This window comes from Coturnix japonica, unplaced genomic scaffold (genome assembly GCF_001577835.2).
Source record: "Coturnix japonica isolate 7356 unplaced genomic scaffold, Coturnix japonica 2.1 chrUnrandom812, whole genome shotgun sequence".
NCBI lineage: Eukaryota > Metazoa > Chordata > Aves > Galliformes > Phasianidae > Coturnix > Coturnix japonica.
Window position 1 is genome coordinate 760 of NW_015440170.1, and position 20,837 is coordinate 21,596.

Sequence of the window (20,837 nt, forward strand, 5' to 3'; positions counted from 1 at the left end):
CGCGCGGAGCGCTGCGGCCTATGGGGCGCGCTCGGCGAGGTCCGCTCGGAGGGCGGGAGCGTCGTGTTGACTGACACTCCATTCAGCCAATAGAATGCTAGGGATGTTCCGCCCGTTCTGAGTGACGCTCCGGTTAGCCAATCGAAGAAGAGAAGCGTTATGATTGACACGGTGATAAACCAATGGGAAAGAGTGGGCCGCCGAGCTCCGCTCGGGACAGACGGGTGTGGCCTGGCCGCTTGTTGTCGTCCGCTGCCGCCTGAGGAAGCGCCCGGTGTCCGCTCGCTCCGCCGCCGCTCGGGATCCGTCCGGTGTCCGTCAGCCGCTCGCTGCGTCCCGAGCTCTCCGCGGCCATGTCGGGGTGGGCGGCGGCCCGGCGGGTCGGGGTGAGACGGCGGACGGCGGCCGAAGCCCACTCGCCCTCCTCGAGTTTTTCCCGGAGACGCTGCCCCTTACGCACGCCCCGAGCCTGAAGCAGCTCCGCCGCCACAAGGGCCGCACCGGGACCGGGAGACGCCGGTGAGTCCGTTCGGGGGGCTTCCGCCATCTCGCGACCTCCCTCCCATCGCGAACTACATTTCCCGGCGTGCTCTGCGGCACTTCCGCCATGCTTGGCGCTGCGCTCCGCCGCAAGGCGCGCTGGGAAATGTAGTCCGCGGCGAGAGCGCCTCGGGCCTACGCGCGGTGCAACCCGGGCCCCGTTGTTCTCAGCGACCGGAACCGAACCCGACACCGCCCATAAACGGGGCGAGGAACCGGGGGATCGCACAGGCCGCGTCCCGGCTCGGAGGAGCGTCCTGAGGGGGTCGGCAGTTTGTAGGCCGCACTTGAGGCCTACACTGGGCCTACACCGGACCTACACTGGGCCTACACTGGGCCTACATTGGGCCTATAGCTGGGTCTACATTGGGCCTACACTGGGTTTACAGCTGGGCCTACACTGGGTCTATACTGGGCCTACAGGTGGACCTACAGCTGGGCATACATTGGACCTACAGCTGGGCCTACATTGGGCCTATAGCTGGGCCTACACTGGGCCTACATTGGGTCTATAGCTGGACCTACAGCTGGGTCTACACTGGGTCTACAGCTGGGCCTTCATTGGGCCTATAGCTGGACCTACAGCTGGGCCTACAGCTGGGCCTACACTGGGTCTATGCTGGACCTACAGCTGGGTCTACAGCTGGGTCTACAGCTGGGCCTACATTGGACCTACAGCTGGGCCTATGCTGGGCCTGCTCTGGGCCTACAGCTGGGCCTACACCAGACCTACACTGGGCCTACAGCTGGGCCTACACTGGGTCTATACGGGGCCTACATTGGACCTGCAGCTGGGCCTACATTTGGCCTACAGCTGGGCCTATACTGGGCCTACATTGGGCCTATAGCTGGGCCTACACTGGGCCTACAGCTGGGCCTATAGCTGGGCCTACATTGGGCCTATATTGGGCCTATAGCTGGGCCTACAGCTGGGCCTGCTCTGAGCCTACAGCTGGACCTACAGCTGGGTCTACACTTGGCCTACAGCTGGATCTACTCTGGGCCTGCACTGGGCCTACAGCTGGGCCTACATTGGGCCTATAGCTGGGCCTACACTGGACCTACAGCTGGGCCTACACTGGGCCTACACTGGGTCTACGCGGGGCCTACACTGGGCCTACAGCTGGGCCTACACTGGGTCTATACTGGGCCTACATTGAACCTACAGCTGGGCCTACACTGGGCCTGCTCTGGGCCTACAGCTGGACCTACAGCTGGGCCTACACTGGGTCTACAGCTGGACCTACTCTGGGCCTACACTGGGCCTACATTGGGCCTACAGCTGGGCCTGGTGCGCAGTCGCTGTGGGCCTGGCCCAAATTGGGCCCACAGTTGTTGAGTCCCGGTACCGTAGCGGGCCCACAGCCATAGGGCTGTGTCCTCCAGGCCGGAGGGGTGCAACAGAACCGGGCAGCCCCAGCCAGGTACAGGTCGGGCTCCATCAGCCTCCCCCGGGCTCCATACAGGTGTCAGCACTGAGCTCTCAGCCCTCGGGCTCCCCTTTAGCCAACCTTGAGCAATGGCTGTTGCTCAATGGGTTCTCCTGGCCCAGACTCAGCGCTGCAGGTTATTAATTCCCGTGTTATTAATTGTTTCAGCTGCTCAGCCCTTTGCTGGCATCCGTTCCCATGTGTTTACGCACCTCCCATCTGTGCCCTGCAGCTCTGGCATCTCCTGACGCCCAACCCCCCTCCTTCTGCTTGCCATTAAGTCCCAGTTATAATTAGCCCCATTTATAATTAGCCCAGCACCGGGTCAGGCTGTTCTCTTCCTCCTCCCTTCAGGCTGCTGCCTGGCACCGCTTCTACAGCCATAAATATAAGCATAACCTGCAGCATCACAGAATGAGCTGGGTTGGAAGGGACCTCAAGGGTCATAGAACCCATAGGGTTCATGAGGTCCCACGTGGGGTTATAGGGTCCCATAAAGGTCCTGGGGTCCTGTGGTGCTTAAGGGGTCCAATAGGGTTCATGAGGTCCCACATGGGGTTATAGGGTCCCATAGAGGTTGTGGAGTCCCATAGTGGTTATAGGGTCCCACAGGGGGTTATAGGGTGCCATAGAAATTGTGGGGTGAGACAGGGGGTTATAGGGTCCCATAGTGGTTATAGTGTCCCGTAGTGGTTATAGGGTCCCATAGAGTTTATGAGGTCCCACAGAGGGGTTATAAGGTCCCATAGAGGTTTTAGGGTCCAGTGGAAATTGTGGGGTCCCATAGTGGTTATAGGTTCCCATAGAGGTTATGGGGTCCCATAGAGGTCACACACAATCACAGAATGACCTGGGTTGGAAGCGACCTCAAGGATCATGGAGCTCCAACCCCCTGCCTGCCAGGGTCACCAAACTCCCGTTTACTAGATTAGACTGCCCAGGAGACCCCATAGATCCCCATAGAGACCCCATAGATCCCCACAGAGACCCCGTAGACCCCATAGATCCCCATAGAGACCCCATAGATCCCCATAGAGACCCCACAGACCCCATAGAGACCCCATAGATCAGGTTGCCCATGGCCCCGTCCAACCTGGCCTTGAACACCTCCAAGGACGGGGCATCCACAACCTCCCTGTGCAGCCTGTTCCAGCACCTCACCACTCACCTAGTAAAGAACTTCCCCCTGACATCCAACCTAAATCTTCCCTCTTTCAACTTAAATCCATTTCCCCTTGTCCTGCTGTTATCGGCCCTTTCAAAGAGTTGACTCCCCTCCTGGATACAGGTTCCCTTCAGGTCCTGGCAGGCTGCACTGAGCTCACCCCACAGACCATAGAGCCACAGAAGAGTTTGGTTGGGCTGGAAGAGTCCTTAAAGATTACAGAGCAGTGGGATGTTGGGTTGGGTTGGAAGGGTCCTTGAACCATGGGATGGTTGGGTGGGATTAGTAGGGTCCTTGAAGTCCATTGGGCTGTGGAAGGGTTGGGTTATATAGTTCCTTAAAGATCTTTGAGACATGGAATGGTTGGGTTGGATTGATCCTTATGGATCATAGAGCCATGGAAGACTTTGTTTGGGCTGGAAGGGTCCTTAAAGATTACAGAGAGGTGGGATGTTGGGTTGGAAGGGTCCTTTAAGTCAACTGGGCTGTATAAGGGTTGGGTTAGATAGTTCCTTAAAGATCTTTGAGACATGGAATGGTTGGGTTGGGTAGATCCTTACGGATCATAGAGCCATGGAAGACTTTGGTTGGGCTGGAAGGTCCTTAAAGATTACAGACCCATTGAGTGGTTCTATTGGACGGGACTCCATGCTGAACAAGCCGAGCTCCCTCAGCCCGTCCTCATAGGGCAGGTGCTGCAGCCCCCTGATCATGGGGGGCTTCTCGGTGCCTTCTGCTGCAAGGAAAGCCTCGTGCTGAAGCTTTGGGTGCTGTGGGAGCGGAAACGTGGTGGTTTCCTGCTGCCTGTGGGGCTGGGTTGGGTGCAGAGCTGCTGGGGGGAGGGGGAGTTCAGTGATAATGGGGCTGGAGGAAACATGGGGAGGGGTTTTGTCAGGGGTGTGGGGACAGCTCGGGGTGTCCCATCTCTGGAGGTGCCCCAGGACGTGGATGGGGCCATGGACAGTGTGAGATGGGGGGCACCCTGCACACGGGGGGTGGGGAGGGACAATGAGAACCATTCTGTGTTTCTGTGATCTGTAAGGACCCTTCCAACTCAACCATTCTCTGGCTTTATGGTCTTTAAGGACCCTTCCAACCCAACCAGCCCATGGCTTTTCAGTCTTTAAGGACCTTTCCAACTCAATCATCCCATGCCTCTGTGATCTTAAAGGATTATTCCAAGCCAACTATTCTATGGTTCTGTGACCTTGAAGGACCCTTCCAACCCAACCATTCCACGGTTCTTTGGTCTTTAGGGACCCTTCCAACCCAACCCAACCGTTCCATGGCTCTATGACTTTTCAAGACCCTTCCAACTCAACCATTCTGTGGTTCTTTGAACTTTAAGTACTCCTCCAAACCTAACCAATATTTCTATGACCTTTTAGGACCCTTCCAACTCCACTTTGCTGAAGTGCATTGCCCAGAGCAGGGGCAGGGGAGGGGCCTGGTTGGCCAGTGGTTGACCAGTGAATGGTTGACCAGCAGTTGGCCAATGGTTGACCAGTGAATGGTTGACCAGCAGTTGACCAATGGTTGACCAGTGAATGGTTGACCATCAGTTGGCCAATGGTTGACCAGTGAATGGTTGACCAGCAGTTGGCCAGTGGTTGACCAGCAGTTGACCAATGGTTACCAGTGAACATGGTTTGACCAGCAATTGTACCAATGGTTGATCAGTGCAATGGTTTGACCCAGCAGTTGGCCAATGGTTGACCAGTGAATGTTTGACGCAGCAGTTGGCCATGGTTGAACCATTGCGGAGTGTGTGAACCAATGGTTGGATCAGTGGAACTGGGGTTCGAACCATGCAGTTTGGCCAATGGTTGACCATCAGTTGACCAATGGTTGACCCAGTGAATGGTGACGCAGGAAGTTGGCCAATGGTTGACAGTGAATGGTTGACCCGCAGTTGCCAATGTGACCAGTGAATGGTTTGACGCAAGCAGTTGGCCGAGTGGTTGACGCCAGCAGTTGACGCAATGGTTGAATCAGCTGAATGGTTTTGACATCAGTTTTTGGGGGGGCAAATTTGCGGTTTGATCAGTGAATGGTTGACCAGCAGTTGGCAGTGGTTGACCCAGTGAATGGGTTGACCAGCAGTTTGGCCAATTGGTTGCGCAGTGAATGTTGACACAGCCAGCAGTTGACCATCAGCTTTGGCCAATGGTTTGACCAGTGAATGGTTTGAAACCAGCAGTTGGCCCAATGGTTGACCCAGTGAATGGTTGACCAGCCAAGTTGGCCAGTGGTTGACCATGAGAGCAGCGAGCCATGGTGGCTGAGAAAGCCAACAGGACCATGGGGTGCGTTGCCCAGAGCAGGGCCACAATGGTGTAGGAGGGACCTGGTTGCCCTACAGTCAACCAGCGCTTGGCCAACAGTTGGCTGAAGGTTGACCGAGGGTTGACCAACAGTGTAAAAGTGGTTCACCAATGACTGGCCAGTGGTTGACCAGGAGCCAGCAGTGAGCCATGGGGGCCAAGGTTAACAGGATCCTGGGTTGCATTGCCACAGAGTGGTCAGCAGGGTGAGAGAGGGGCCTGGTTGGCCAGTGATCCCCAAGAGTTGACCAGGACTTCACCAGTTGTTGAGTGATGGTTGAACAACAGTTGAGCAGTGGTAGAACATGAGCCAGCAGTGTGTCCTGGTGGCCAAACAGGTAAAGAAAACACTGGGGTGCATTGCCCAGAGCAGAACCAGTGGGGTGAAAGAGGGGCCTGGTTGGCCTGCAGTCACCCAGCACTTGGCCAGCAGTTGTGTGATGGTTGAGCAGTGGTTCATCGACATTTGCACAGTGATTAATCAACAGTTGACTAACATTCAGCCAGTGATTTGCTGATGGTTGACCAGTAGTTGGGTAGTAGTAGACCAACAGTAGAACAAGAGCCAGCGGTGAGCCCTGGTGGCCAAGAGGTTTGGTGACCAATGATTGACCAAAGGTCAACCAGTGGTTGATCAACAGTTGACCAATGGATGACCATGAGCCAGCAGTGTGTCCTTGTGGCCAAAAGGGCCGATGGTTGATCAACGATTGACCAGCAGTAGACCAAGAGACAGCAGCGAGCCCTCATGGACAAGAGAGCCAGTGGTTCAACAACAATTAACCTGCTGCTGACCAATAGATGACCATGAGCCAGTAGTGTGTCCTGGTGGCCAAAAGGACCAATGGTTGACTCAACAATTGAGCCAGCAGTGAGCCCTGGTGGCCAAGAAGGCCAACGGTTGACCAACTGTTGACCAACAGATGACCAACAATTGGCCAGTGTATGACCAGTGATTGACCAACAGTTGACCAACGGTTGACCACAAGGCAGCAGTGAGCCCTGGTGGCCAAGAGGGCCAACGGGACCCTGTGGTGCATTGAACATAGCGCAGCCAGCAGGGCAGGAGGTGCTGCTCCCCTCTGCTCTGCCCTGGGGGGCACTGCTGGAGCACTGCGTCCAGTGCTGGGCTCCCAGTTCAGGGCAGACTGGGAACTGCTGGGAGAGCCCAGCGGAGGGGGTGGGGATGGGGGGGGCCTGGAGCCCCTCCTGGTGGGGACAGGCTGAGAGCTGAGGGCTGTGCAGCTCAGGAAGAGAAGGCTGGGAGGGGTCTGGGCTGCGCTGATGGATACCTGGGGGGTGAGGGGTGCAAGGAGGGCACTGGGTAGGGCTGTGGGAGCTGCAGAGATCCCCTCCAACCCTCCATCCCCAGCTCCCTTTTTCCTGCTCCATTCTGCCCTATCCGCTGCCAGCCCTCGTGCCAAAGCTTTGGGGTCCCATCTCCCCAGCTGAGGCTGTTCCCCTCCCCGCAGGACGCACGCCTCGCTGCCGCTGCCGCACAGGGAATCGCTTTGAGCCCAGCACGGAGACAATGAAGCTGTTGGAAAACTCAAGTTTCGAAGCAATCAACTCCCAGCTGACGGTGGAGACGGGGGATGCCCACATCATTGGGAGGTGAGTCGGGAGCTGGGTGGGCTGCCGAGGCAAGAGAATGATGGGACAGGGGCAACAGATTGAACCCAACAGAGGGCAGACTGGGCTCAGATATGGGGAAATCCTTCACTCAGAGGCGGTGCAGCCCCAGCACTGCAGCCCGGAGCTGTGGGTGCCCATCCCTGTAGCTGCCCGAGGCCGTGGGGGGGTCCTGGGCAGCCTGAGATGGGGGGCAGCCAGCACGTGGCATGGGGGGCTGGGGGATCCTTTCCAACCCACTGTGCTGTGCTTCTGTGGTCTGTAAGGACCCTTCCAACCCAACCATCCCATATCTGTGAGCTTTAAGAACTTTTCCAACCATACCCAACCATCCCATGGCTCCATGACCTTTAGGGACCCTTCCAACCCAAGCATCCCATGGCTCTATGACATTTAAGGACCCTTCCAACCCTACCCAATGATCCCATATCTCTGTGAGTTTTAAGGACCCTATCAACCTAAGCATCCCATGGTGTTATGATCTTGCAGGACCCTTTCAATCCAATCATTTCATGGTTCAATGATTATGAAGAACGTTTCCAACTCAACCTGTTCTACGGTTCTGTGATCTGCAAGGTCCATCCCTTGGCTCTGTGATCTTTAAGGACCCTGCTAACTCACCCATCCCATGGCTTTATGATCTTTAAGGACCCCGCAAACCCAACCATGCCACAGCTCTGTGATTTTTAAGGGCCCTCCCAATTCAACCACTATATGGCAGGCTCCATGATCGTTAAGGACCTTTCCAACCCAACCATCCCATGGCTTTATGATCTTCCAGGACCCTTCCAACCCAACCTAACCATACCCAACCATCCCATGGCTCCATGACCTTTAAGGACCCTTCCAACCCAATCATCCCATGGGTTTATGATCCTTATGGACCTTCCCAACCCAACTGTTCTGTGGTTCCATAATTGAAGCAGCCTCTCTGCTGTGCCTGTTTCTCCTTCCTCTCTCTGTTTCCATTTCCCCTCTGGTAACACCTCTGTGCCTTTCTCTTCCTTCCTCTGCCGTGCTGCTGTACCACTGATTTACCATATTTGGTGCCTTTCTCATTGGCTTGCAGCTGGTTTCTCTTTCCCTTGCCTGGTTCCCTCCAGCTCTACTCAGCTCTGCCAGCACCACTGGCAGCCATTGCCCCACCATAACAACCCCACATCCCCGGGCAGCTCAATGGGGCCGTGCTCCTTCCAGCCCATTCTGTGATTCCACACTGATCTTAAAGGTCCCTTCCTTCTCTTTTCCATCATTACACTTTATGGCTGTTGGCTGAACACTCTGTGAAAGGTCATAGAAGCATAGAGAAGGTTGGAAAGGTCCTTAAAGATATTAGAGCCATGGGATGGTTGGATTGGGATGGAAGGGTCCTTGAAGATCATAGAGACATGGGATGAGTTGGGTTGGGATGGAAGGGTCCTTGAAGATCATAGAACCGTGGGATGGTTGGGTTGGAAGCGTCCTTGAAGATCATAGAGCCATGGAGGAGGTTGGGTTGGGATGGAAGGGTCCTTGAAGATCATAGAGGCATGGGATGAGTTGGGTTGGGATGGAAGGGTCCTTGAAGATCTAGATCTGCTGTAGAGGCCGCGGAGCAGCACTGGGTGGGAGCTGCGGATGTTGGCTTTCCCATGTACTGGAATAGATGCCCCAGGGATGTGATTGAATCGCCATCCCTGGGTGTGTTTAAGAGTCGTTTGGATGTGGTGCTCAGGGATATGATTTAGTATAAGGTTGTTAGAGTTAGGGTTCTGGTTATAGGGTACTATTGTTATAGGGTACTATGGTTATAGGGTACTATGGTTATAGGGTTCTGGTTGGGCTGCGGTTGGACTTGATGATCTTCAAGGTCTTTTCCAACCTGGGTCATTCTATGATTCTCTGTCACGGGTGGGATGGAGGGATCTGCAGGTGGTGGAGCAGCTCAGACATCTGGAAGGACTTTGCTGGGAGTTTGTGTTCAACGCTGATTGTGACACCTGGCTGGGGGGGGGGTCATTCATTCTGCCCCGCAGGGCTCAGTAGAAGCTGAGATCAGCAGCACCGGGCTCTTGTGGGACCCCATACCCAGCTCTCATTGCCACACTGGGGCTGGGCAGTGTGGGGAGCAGCTTTTAGGTTTCACCCAAGAGCTCCTTTGGGTTTCTGCATTGCTGGGCTGCAGGTGGGAGCTCTGGGGTCGGTCCTGGCTCTGCCAACCCCACATCTCACACCACGCTGATGTTTCTCCATAGGATCGAGAGCTACTCCTGCAAGATGGCTGGAGACGACAAGCACATGTTCAAGCAGTTCTGCCAGGAGGGCCAACCCCACGTCCTGGAGGCCCTGTCACCCCCTCAGACCACGGGGATCAGCCCCAGCAGGTACGGGACCAGCAATGCTCCAACATTGGGGGCTGTTGGGGTTGGTCAGAGTTGCTGGCGCACAGGCTGGGTGCTGCTGACCGTGCTCATTCTGTGCCTCAGGCTCAGCAAGAGTCAGAGCGGTGACGAGGAGGGGCCGCTGAGCGACAAGTGCAGCCGCAAGACGCTCTTCTACCTGATCGCGACGCTCAACGAGTCCTTCCGGCCCGACTACGACTTCAGCGCCGCCAAGAGCCACGAGTTCAGCCGGGAGCCCAGCCTCAACTGGGTGCGTGGGGGGAGTCCTTGGGGGCTGGGTGGGAGCACCCGGTTCTGTAGGGCCACAGGGTGCGTGAGCCAGTGGGGAGTCTCCATGGCTTAAAGGCCAGTGATGGCCCGCAGGTTGACCGTGAGCCAACGGTGTGCCCTTGTGGTCAGTGGTGGCCGACAGGATTACCATTAACCATTGGTGTGCCCTTGTGGTCATTGGTGGCCGACAAGTTGACCATGAGCCAACGGTGTGCCCTTGTGGTCAGTCGTGGCCGACAAGTTGACCATGAGCCAATGGTGTGCCCTTGTGGTCATTGGTGGCTGACAGGTTGACCATGAGCCAGCAGTGTATTTTTGTGACCAGTGGTGGCCAATGAATTGACAGTCAGCCTATGGTGTGCTCTTGTGACCCGTGGTAGCCAACAGGTTGATCATGAGCCAGCAGCGTGTCCTTGTGGCCGATGGTGACCAATGGGTTGACCTTGAGCCAGTAGAGTGTCCTTGTGGCCAACAAGGCCAGTGGTGGCCAACAGGTTAACTGTGAGCCAGTAGAATGGCTGTGTGGCTGATGGTGGCCAACAGGTTGATGATGGCCAGCAGGTTGAGAATGAGCCAGTAGAATGGCTGTGTGGCTGATGGTGACCAACGGGTTGACCATGAGCCAGTAGAATGGTTGTGTGGCTGACGGTGGCCAACAGGTTGATGATGGCCAACAGGTTGACCATGAGCCAGTAGAATGGTTGTGTGGTTGACGGTGGCCAACAGGTTGACCGTGAGCCAGTAGAATGGCTGTATGGCTGATGATGGCCAACAGGTTGATGATGAGCCAGTAGAATGGCTGTGTGTCTGATGATGGCCAACAAGTTGATGATGAGCCAGTAGAATGGCTGTGTGTCTGATGATGGCCAACAGGTTGATGATGGCCAACAGGTTGATGATGAGGCAGTAGAATGGCCGTGTGGCTGATGGTGGCCAACAGATTGACCACAATCCATGTGCCCTCGTGACCAAGAAGGCCAATGGTGGCACCCTGGGATGTGTCCTAAGGGTGGAACCTGCTCTGGGGGGGTTGGACTTGGGGATATCCAGCCCCTACAACTCTGGGATTCGGGAATTCTCCTCACCAACGTTGCTGTGTGCCTGCAGTATCTCCTCTGGGTATCACAGAGGTGGTGGGGACACCAGGACCCCTCATCCCCATCCCTCTCACAGCCTGGGGACCCCCCAGTCCCGCTCACGTCCCACTCCCTTTGCAGGTGATCAATGCTGTCAACTGCAGTCTCTTCTCTGCAGTCCGTGAGGATTTCAATGCCCTGAAGCCGCACCTGTGGGACGCCGTGGACGAGGAGATCTGCCTTTCTGAGTGCGATATCTACAGGTAATGGGACACCCTGAAACATGGGCTTTTGGTGAGCACACACCTGGTGTGGTGGGTTGAGGTTGGAGCGGTGGATCTTGGAGGTGTTTTCTCACCTTAACATCTCTATGGTTCTGTTTAGGGTCATGATAGGGGTGGGCTGGGGTTGGTCTGTTTGAGCTTTGAGGTCTCCTTCAACCCTCACAACTCTGTGGTTCTATTTAGGGTCATTGTGGGGTGGGCTGGTGTTGTACTGGATGATCATCGGGGTCTGTTTCAACTCTCATCACTCCATGGTTGTATTTAGGGTCATGGTGGAGTGAGGTGGAGTTGGACTGGGGGATTTTGGAGGTCTGCTCCATCCTTAATGCTTCTGTGATTCTACTTAGGGTCGTGGTATGAGGGGCTGGGGTTGGATGATGGATCTCAGAGATCTCTTCCAACCTTAATGTCTTTATGGTTCTATTTAGAGACACGATGAGGGCAGGTTGGGGCTGGACTTGATAATTCTTAAGGTCTCTTTCAAACCTCACGACTCCGTGGTTGTATTTAAGGTCATGGTTGGGTAGGTTGGGGTTGAACTGGTGGATCTCAGAGGCCTCTTCCAACCTTAATGAATTCGTGATTCTATGAGTGGTGCTGGGCTGGGTTTGGGGCTAGGGTTTAGCACAGTGTTCCTCACCACTGTTTCTTATTGCTGCAGCTACAACCCAGACCTGGATTCAGACCCCTTTGGAGAGGACGGCAGCCTCTGGTCCTTCAACTACTTCTTCTACAACAAGAGGCTGAAGAGGATCGTCTTCTTCACCTGCCGCTCCATCAGGTCAGCCCATGGCGATGGCGACATGAACGAGTTGCTGCGCACGCCATGTCGGAGAACCATGGAGTGGGTTGGGTTGGAGAGGTCCTTGTGGATTGTAGAGCCACGGGATGGCTGGGTTGGAAGGGTCCTTGTGGATTGTAGAGCCACGGGGTGGCTGGGTTGGAAGGGTCCTTGTGGATTGTAGAGCCACGGGATGGCTGGGTTGGAAGGGTCCTTGTGAATTGTAGAGCCACGGGATGGCTGGGTTGGAAGGGTCCTTAGAGGTTGCAAAGCCATGGAAGGTTCCTTGAAGGTCATAGATCCATGGTTGGGTTGGGTAGATCCTTATAGATCATAGAGCCACAGAAGAGTTTGGTTGGGCTGGAAGGGTCCTTAAAGATTACAGAGCAGTGGGAACTTGGGTTGAGTTGGAAGAGTCTTTGTGGATTGTAGAGCCACAGGATGGCTGGGTTGGAAGGGTCCTTAGAGGTTGCAAAGCCATGGAAGGGTCCTTGAAGATCATAGAGCCATGGTTGGGTTGGGTAGATCCTTACAGATCATAGAGCTACAGAAGAGTTTGGTTGGGCTGGAAGGGTCCTTAAAGATTACAGAGCAGTGGGAACTTGGGTTGAGTTGGAAGAGTCCTTGTGGATTGTAGAGCCACAGGATGGCTGGGTTGGAAGGGTCCTTGTGGATTGTAGAGCCATGGGATGGCTGGGTTGGAAGGGTCCTTAGAGGTTGCAAAGCCATGGAAGAATCCTTGAAGATCATAGAGCCATGGTTGGGTTGGGTAGATCCTTATAGATCATAGAGCCACAGAAGAGTTTGGTTGGGCTGGAAGGGTCCTTAAAGATTACAGAGCAGTGGGATGTTGGGTTTGGGTTGGAAGGGTCCTTGTGGATTGTAGAGCCACGGGATGGCTGGGTTGGAAGGGTCCTTAGAGGTTGCAGAGCCATGGAAGGGTCCTTGAAGGTCATAGATCCATGGTTGGGTTGGGTAGGTCCTTAAAGATCATAGAGCCACAGAATGGTTGGGTTGGATTGATCCTTACAGATCATAGAGCCACAGAAGAGTTTGGTTGGGCTGGAAGGGTCCTTAAAGGTTAAAGAATAGTGGGATCTTGGGTTGGGTTGGAAGGGTCCTTGAAGTCCATTGGGCTGTGGAAGAGTTGGGTTAGATAGTTCCTTAAAGATCTTTGAGACATGGAATGGTTAAGTTGGATCGATCCTTACAGATCATAAAGCCGTGGAAGAGTTTGGTTGGGCTGGAAGGGTCCTTAAAGATTACAGAGCAGAGGGATGTTGGGTTGGAAGGGTCCTTAAAGGTCACAGAACCATTGGATGGTTGGGTTGGAAGGGTCCTTACAGATCACAGGACTATGGGATTATTGGACTGGGTTGGAAGGGTCCTTAAAGATTATAGACTTGTTGAATGCTTGTTTTGGACATGGAATGGTTGGGTTGGAAGGGTCCTTACAGATCACAGGACTAGGGGATTATTGGACTGGGTTGGAAGGGTCCTTAAACATTATAGACTTGTTGAATGCTTGGACGGGACCCCAAAGCCCAGCACTCAGCCAGGCCCTGCAGTGGTGCTGACATTCACATCCCTTCTTCCCACAGTGGGTACGCGTACACCAGACCAGAGGCGAGCAACGAGCTGGACATGGATCTCGGGGAGGAGGACATGGAGGAGAGCAGAGACCCCCGGGACCCCGAGAGCGGCAGCATCGAGGAGGACAGGTGTGTGCAGGGTCTGCTCCATGGGGCGGCCCCGGTACAGCCCCGTGCTGACATCCCCTTCCCACCCACAGGTTGCAGGTGATCTGCATGTGATCCCGGAGCTGCTCCTGCTGTACACACACACACACACACCCCTATACCCACACACTGGAGTGCCCCCAGCACCTTGGAGCGCAGCGAACTCAGAATGGCCGCCATTCCTCCCCCCTGACCCCCAAAGTGCATCCCCTCTCCATCCCCACTATGGGGCTGTGATGGATCCACTCTGCATCCCGATTATGGGGTTGTGATGGATCTCCTCTCCATCCCCATTATGGGGCTGTGATGGATCCCCTCTATCCCCATTATGGGGCTGTGATGGATCCCCTCTGCATCCCCATTATGGGGCTGTGATGGATCCCCACTGGGGGGCTGTGGTGGATCCCCTCTCCATCCCCATTGGGGGGCTGTGATGGATCCCCACTGCATCCCCACTATGGGGCTGTGATGGATCCACTCTGCATCCCCTTTATGGGCTGTGATGGATCCCTTCTCCATCCCCGTTGTGGGGCTGTGATGGATCCCCTCTATCCCCATTATGGGGCTGTGATGGATCCCCACTGGGGGCTGTGATGGATCCCCTCTCTATCCCCACTATGGAGCTGTGATGGATCCACTCTCCATCCCCATTGTGGGGCTGTGATGGATCCCCATTATGGGGCTGTGATGGATCCCCTCTCCATCCCCATTGGGGGGCTGTGATGGATCCCCACTGGGGGGCTGTGATGGATCCCCTCTCCATCCCCATTATGGGGCTGTGATGGATCCCCTCTCCATCCCCACTATGGGGCTGTGATGGATCCCCTCTCCATCCCCACTATGGGGCTGTGATGGATCCCCTCTCCATCCCCATTATGGGGCTGTGATGGATCCCCACTGGGGGCTGTGATGGATCCCCTCTCCATCCCCATTGTGGGGCTGTGATGGATCCCCATTGGGGGGCTATGGATCCCCATTGGGGGGCTGTGATGGACAGCCGTGCCGTGCCGAGCTCCGAGAAGCTTTGCTGCACTTTATCGCTGATCTCATTGGCTGCACTGACCCGCAAACTCCTCGCGGCTTCAGGCCGGGCTGGATTTCCCTCAAGCACTTTCCCTCCTTCCCTCCATCCGTCCGTCCGTCCGTCCATCCATCCCCAGCAGCATCAATGGGGCCGTGGGCTGCCCGCCCCCTCCCGAGGAGCTCCATGTTCTGTCCTCTCCGAGGAAGAGTCCATTCGTTTCAAAGAGGTTTGCTTTGCTCTTGACCCTCCTGTCGCCGTTATCTCCATTTTTGGGTTCATTTTCTGGTTTTTTAGTCCTCTCCGGGAGGTTCTGTATCAACCTGCGTCTCTTGGGGTGGATCTTTGTTAGGGGGGGGGTTTGCTGTTTGGTTTCTGACCCTCGCATTGACTTTGGGCATTGGCAGAGCGGGGCCGGGGGGGCAGCGGGGTGTTGCTTTTTGTACTTGGGGGGCACAGGGTGGGAGCATCCCCCCACATTGTCCCTGTGCCCCACAGATCCTGCTCAGGGCAGGGCTCAGCTGAGCGCGCACAACCCCGAGCTGCCCCACAGCTGGGAGCCCACCCAGGGCCGCCCTATAGTTTGGGGCTCAATCCCACCCCACAGACCCCTCCCCTGTGTCTGACCGTGGGGGTCTGCCCCCTAAATACAAGCAGGGGGCAATTGGGGCCGTAGCCCCCCCCATTCTGTGCTGATGTGGGGCCGTCGTGTGGGGTGGGTCGTGTCAGCCCCACTGCTGCCCCATGGGGAGGATTTACCTGCAGCTTCTCCCCGACCTCCCCCCATCTCTCAGGCTGGGGAGGGGGAGCTGAGGGTGGGGGCACATGGACCCCCCCCCATTGTGGGTTCAGGACCCGATCCCGACCCACTGCCGTCGCTCTGTAATGGCTGCCAGCCCCATCCTGCCCATTGGGGACGCGTGACTTCACAGCATAGCAATGTATCCTTACACCAATAAAGGGTTTCTGTCATTCACTGCCCTGCCCATGGGGGGATATGGGGGGATATGGGGGGGGGGATCAGCCCACTGTGGGGGTCCCGGTCCTCCACAGGTCCTCACTGCTGCTATGGGGGGATCATAGTGCTATGGGTTGGGTTGGAAGGGTCCTTACAGATTATAGTGCTATGGGATGAGTTGGGTTGGAAGGGTCCTTACAGATCACAGAGCTATGGGATGGTTGGGTTGGAAGGGTCCTTACAGATCACAGAGCCATGGGATGAGTTGAGTAGGAAGGGTCCTTACAGATCACAGGGCTATGGGATGTTTGGGTTGAAAGGGTCCTTACAGATCACAGTGCTATGAAATGGTTGGGTTGGACGGGTCCTTAAAGATCACAGCGCTAACAATGGTTGGGTTGAAAGGGTCCTTACAGATTATAGAGCCATGGGATTGTGGGTTGGAAGGGTCCGTAAAGATCAGAGGGCTATGGGATGGTTGCATTGGGAGGGTCCTTACAGATCACAGGGCTACGAATGGTTGGGTTGGAAGGGTCCTTACAGATAATAGAGCCATGGGATGAGTTGAGTAGGAAGGGTCCTTACAGATCAGAGAACCATGGGATGGTTGGGTTGGAAGGGTCCTTGGAGATCACAAAGCCATGGGATGGTTGGGTTGGAAGGGTCCTTAATGGTCATGTAGCCATGGGATGGTTGGGGTTGGGAAGGTCCTTGAAGATCATAGAGTGGGTTGGGATGGAAGGGTCCTTGAAGGTCATAGAGCCATGGGATGGTTGGGTTGGAAGGGTCCTTAAAAATCACGGGGCTACGAATGGTTGGGTTGGAAGGGTCCTTACAGATCACAGGGCTATGGGATGGTTGGGTTGGAAGGGTCCTTAAAGTTCAGAGGGCTATGAAATGGTTGGGTTGGAAGGGTCCTTACAGATCACAGGGCTAACAATGGCTGGGTTGGAAGGGTCCTTACAGATTATAGAGCCATGGGATTGTGGGTTGGAAGGGTCCATAAAGATCAGAGGGCTATGGGATGGTTGCATTGGGAGGGTCCTTGAAGGTCAGAGCCATGGGATGGTTGGGTTGGAAGGGTCCTTAATGGTCATGTAGCCATGGGATGGTTGGGGTTGGGAAGGTCCTTGAAGATCATAGGGTGGGTTGGGTTGGAAGGGTCCTTGAAGGTCACAGAGCCATGGGATGGTTGGGTTGGGAAGGTCCAGTTCATAGATCCCATTCCCTTGCGGATCCTCTTCCCAGCGCTCCCTCTTGGTTTGGCCTTAATTACCAATTCCCCACGGGTTGACTCTTTAATTACTAATTACACCCAGATTGATCTCTAATTACCAATTTCCCATTGATTGACCCATCAATTACCACTTCCCTATGGAGTGACCCTCTGTCCATTGGCTCACAGCACCCCTGGGTGCTGCCCTCAGACCCAGCAGCTCCATTGCTGTCCTGTTATGGGCTGCGTTAATTACCCCACACTAATTAGCAGCGTTTGGCCCAATCTATGGGGAAGTGATAATTGGGAGGCGTTAATTAGGAGCTGATGAGGGAACGACGCTAATTGTGAGGAGTCGCTGTGCTGGGAATGGGGTCCCATTGCCTTAATGAGCTGAACTAAGTTAGAGGAATGGAGTCCCACTGAGTTAATGAGCTGAGTTAATGAGCTGAGTTAATGACTGAGTTAATGAGCGTTAATGGGGAGCTGGGAACCGCACGGTGTGTGCGTTGCACCTCCAGCCCTGCAGGGGGCGCTGCAGCGGGCGGAGCGGCGCTTCGCGTCCCATCATTCACCCCCTGAGCCCACCCCTTCCGGTTAATAGCCTCACCGGATTGGTCCATCTCCACGCTGCTCCCCGCTCATTGGTTGTATGCGAAACATCCCGTGGTTGCTAAGCAACGCCCGGCCATTTGCGGCCTAGTCAAAATGGCGGCGGATGCGGCCTTGGGGTTGCTAAGCAACGCCCGGCTATTTGCGGCCTAGTCAAGATGGCGGCGGATGCGGCCTTGGGGTTGCTAAGCAACGGCCGGCCATTTGCGGCCTAGTCAAGATGGCGGCGGATGCGGCCCTGTCGGAGCTGACGGTCCTGCTGGGCCCTTCGGCGGACCCGGCGGTTCGGTTGGGTGCTGCGGAGGCGGCGCTGTCGTTGTCCGGTGACCCCGAGGGGCGGCGGCTCCTGGCGGCTCGGCCCGAAACGCTGCGGGCGCTGCTGGAGGCGGCGGAGGCCTCAAGGCCTGAGGTCGGGCCTGAGCTCGGGCCTGGTCCCGGTGCCGCGCTCCGCTGCCTCCAGAACGTGTCGGCCGAGCCCGAGGCCTTGGAGCCGCTATTGGCCGCTTTGCCCGCCGTGATTCGGTTCCTACCGGCCGGCCCGGCCTGCGGGATCCTGGCCAATATCAGCCGGGAGCGCGGAGCGGCGCTGCGGGTGCTCGGCGGGCTCCAACGGGACGGCGGGGCCGGGATGGAGGCGGTGATGGGGGCCATGGACGGGAACAGGCCGCAGCCCGAGCTCGCGGCGCTCATCTGTAACATCAGCGCCGTGAGAGACGGCAGGGAAGCGCTGATGGAGCCACAGCGGTACGGGGGGGGGTTAACGGGTGTGGCACTGGGGGGCTGGGGGATCGTCCAACCTGACTGTGCTGTGTTTACCTGCTGGCTCTGTAAGCGCCGACCCTTCACGCCATCTGGGCAGACCCCTGATATTGCTGGAAAGCCTCTTAAGAACTTTTCCAACAATTACACTCACCGCTCCATTGGCTCCCAAGCATGACGTTTCGGGACAACCTCACTGACCACTCCTCCCCCAGCATCACTGGATCTATGGAACATTGTAACCGGACGCGGGCCTCGCTTCGGCAACCCTACACCGGCCAATGATTTCCCCATTATTTCATGGCGTGTTGAGGCTTTTAGGATCCTATACCTAGAGCATCCGCGTGAGTTATGAGTTCTTGCGGAGGCGAATTTATTCCCTAATCATTTTATTATGGTTTTCACTTGATTATGAAGGATCTGTTTTGTCCAACTCAACCCTGTTTAACCGGGTATTGTGATGATGCGCACGGTATCCTTGGCTCTTGTGATGATTTATAAGACGTTAGCTAACGTCCACCCAATTCACCTATGGCTTTATGATCTTTAGGATCCCCACCAGCACCCTAACGTTAACACTCGCTAGTGCCCCACTCACTAGTATCGAAAAGACTAGCACCACCAGATACTTACGGAGAAGTATCATTAGAACAAGAATCCTTCATTAGTGTTTTCTCCCCATTACTAATTCAACCACGTCTGTGGATTTGTGTAAGGGCCCCTAGGGCCCCACAGGTTCCAATTCAAAAGCGCACTATCCCGCCCCCGCAAGGCTGCCATGATTCACGTGTAAGGATCCTTTCCGAACACCTGGCAGAATGCCCCCGATGGTTGGGTAAATGATTTCACCGCGCCGTACACCTTCCATCAGCGAATCCTACAAGCGAGTTTATAAGCCACCCCTTCGGTCACGTCCCACCGGGGGACCGCATACTCGCAACGTAGCTAAAACGCGCAGAGCAAATGGCCCTTCCCAGCTATGGGTTTAAGGACCCTTAGGGAACAACAATTGGGTTTGGGCCTGGGTTTATAGATCCCTTATGGTCCTTCACCAACCAACTGTTTTGTTTGTTATATTGAGCAGCTCTCTGGGCTGTGCTGTTTTCTGCTCCTTCCTTCTCTGTTTTTCCATTCCCTCTGGTAAAACAATCATGTGCTTTCTTTATCTCCTCCTGTCATCGTGCTGCTAGTACCACCGAGTTACCTCGCGACTCTTTTCATTTTATCTTTACAATTTTGGTGCTTTCTACTTGAGCGCTTGTCATGCTGGTTTCTTTCTCATTCTCCCCTAGTTGCTGGTTCCCATCAGCTCTAACTCCGAGTCTTGCAGACGTCTGCGAGCAGAATGGGCCCCAAAAAGCCAATCCAACACAAAGACCCCAAGGGCGATCTGGAGACTCGACCCCATGGACCCCCGCCGCAGGGATGACGTGGGGGTGCGGCGCGAACTTAGGATGTCAGGTTCACGGGGATAGGAGGCCGGGTGTGGAGATCGCGTCACAGAGGAAAGGGGGTGGGGAGGGGAGGGGCAGCGGTGGGGGGGGAGGAGGATAGATCCCCCAGAGACAAAGAGGAGCAGACCACGAATGTTCCCCCCAACACGGCACTCAATGGGGCCGGGTGGCTCCACCGGCTTCAGCCATTCTGTGATTTCAAGCCTGATCTTAATGGTCCGATCGTCTGTCTGTCTTTTTCTCTCGCTGCCCATTTGACTTAGTTCCCCATATTAACAGAATCTATTTAAAATGGCTGTTTGGGCTGAAAACGGGACATTGTGAAAGGTCATAGAAGATGAGAAGGTTGGGAAGGCCAGAATAGCCGCAACTTACTTTAGGCCATGGGATGGATTGGAATTTGGGAAATGGACAGGGTCTTTCTTGAAGATTAATCCAGAGAATGGGGATGCGGGAACACAGCCTTTAGACGGGTTGGACGGCGACTTTGGCGCAATCGCGGCCCCCGCGGGGGGAGGCTGGGACCGCCGACCACTACCCCATACCCACCCCCTCGACTCCGCAACATTAACCTCCCTACCCACCACCTCAAACGTTAACGCCCCCCACCTCCCCACGACCTCGAACGCTTGACCCCCCCCAACATTACCTCCCCCGACCCCCCAATCCCCCTCCCACTCCCCCACCCCAACGTTTACCACCCCCCACGCCCATCCCTCCACCACCCCACCCAACGTTAACCCCCCACCCCCAACCGTCAACGTTAACACCCCCCCTCCCCCTACCCGATCCCAACGATTAACAACCCTCCCCGCTCCCTCCGACCCCAACGTTAATCCATCTCACACTTCCCCCCGACCCCAACATTAAACCCCTCCTACTCCACCACCCCAAACGTTACCCCCGCCCACTCCCACACCCAAACGTTACACCCCCATCCAAACCTTCCTCAGCCAACATTATCCCCAACCACCTCCCCACCTCAACGTTACCCCTCCATCCCTCCTCGACCCCACGACCCAAACGTTAACCCCCCCAACCCCCCCCGACTCCCAACATTAAACCCACCACACACCAACGTTAACCCCCCCCCACGCACGTTAACCCCACCTTGTACACCTCCCGACCCAGCGTAACCACCCCCAGACCCCAACATTAAACCCCCACGCTCAACGTTAACCCCCCGCCGCCCCCT

The 20,837-nt window shown here is 55.7% G+C and overlaps 1 protein-coding gene across 1 annotated transcript; it reads left to right on the forward strand.

Moving 5' to 3' along the window:
* Window positions 1-405: 405 nt before the first annotated feature.
* On the forward strand, window positions 406-15,619 carry MAF1 (MAF1 homolog, negative regulator of RNA polymerase III). The gene is made up of 8 exons (XM_015851237.2): window positions 406-519; window positions 6,932-7,073; window positions 9,326-9,454; window positions 9,557-9,722; window positions 10,960-11,081; window positions 11,764-11,883; window positions 13,485-13,604; window positions 13,676-15,619. The coding sequence occupies exons 2-8, from the start codon at window positions 6,991-6,993 to the stop codon at window positions 13,695-13,697; spliced, it is 762 nt and encodes a 253-aa protein (XP_015706723.1). The 5' UTR covers window positions 406-519; window positions 6,932-6,990; the 3' UTR covers window positions 13,698-15,619.
* The last annotated feature ends 5,218 nt before the right edge of the window (window positions 15,620-20,837 follow it).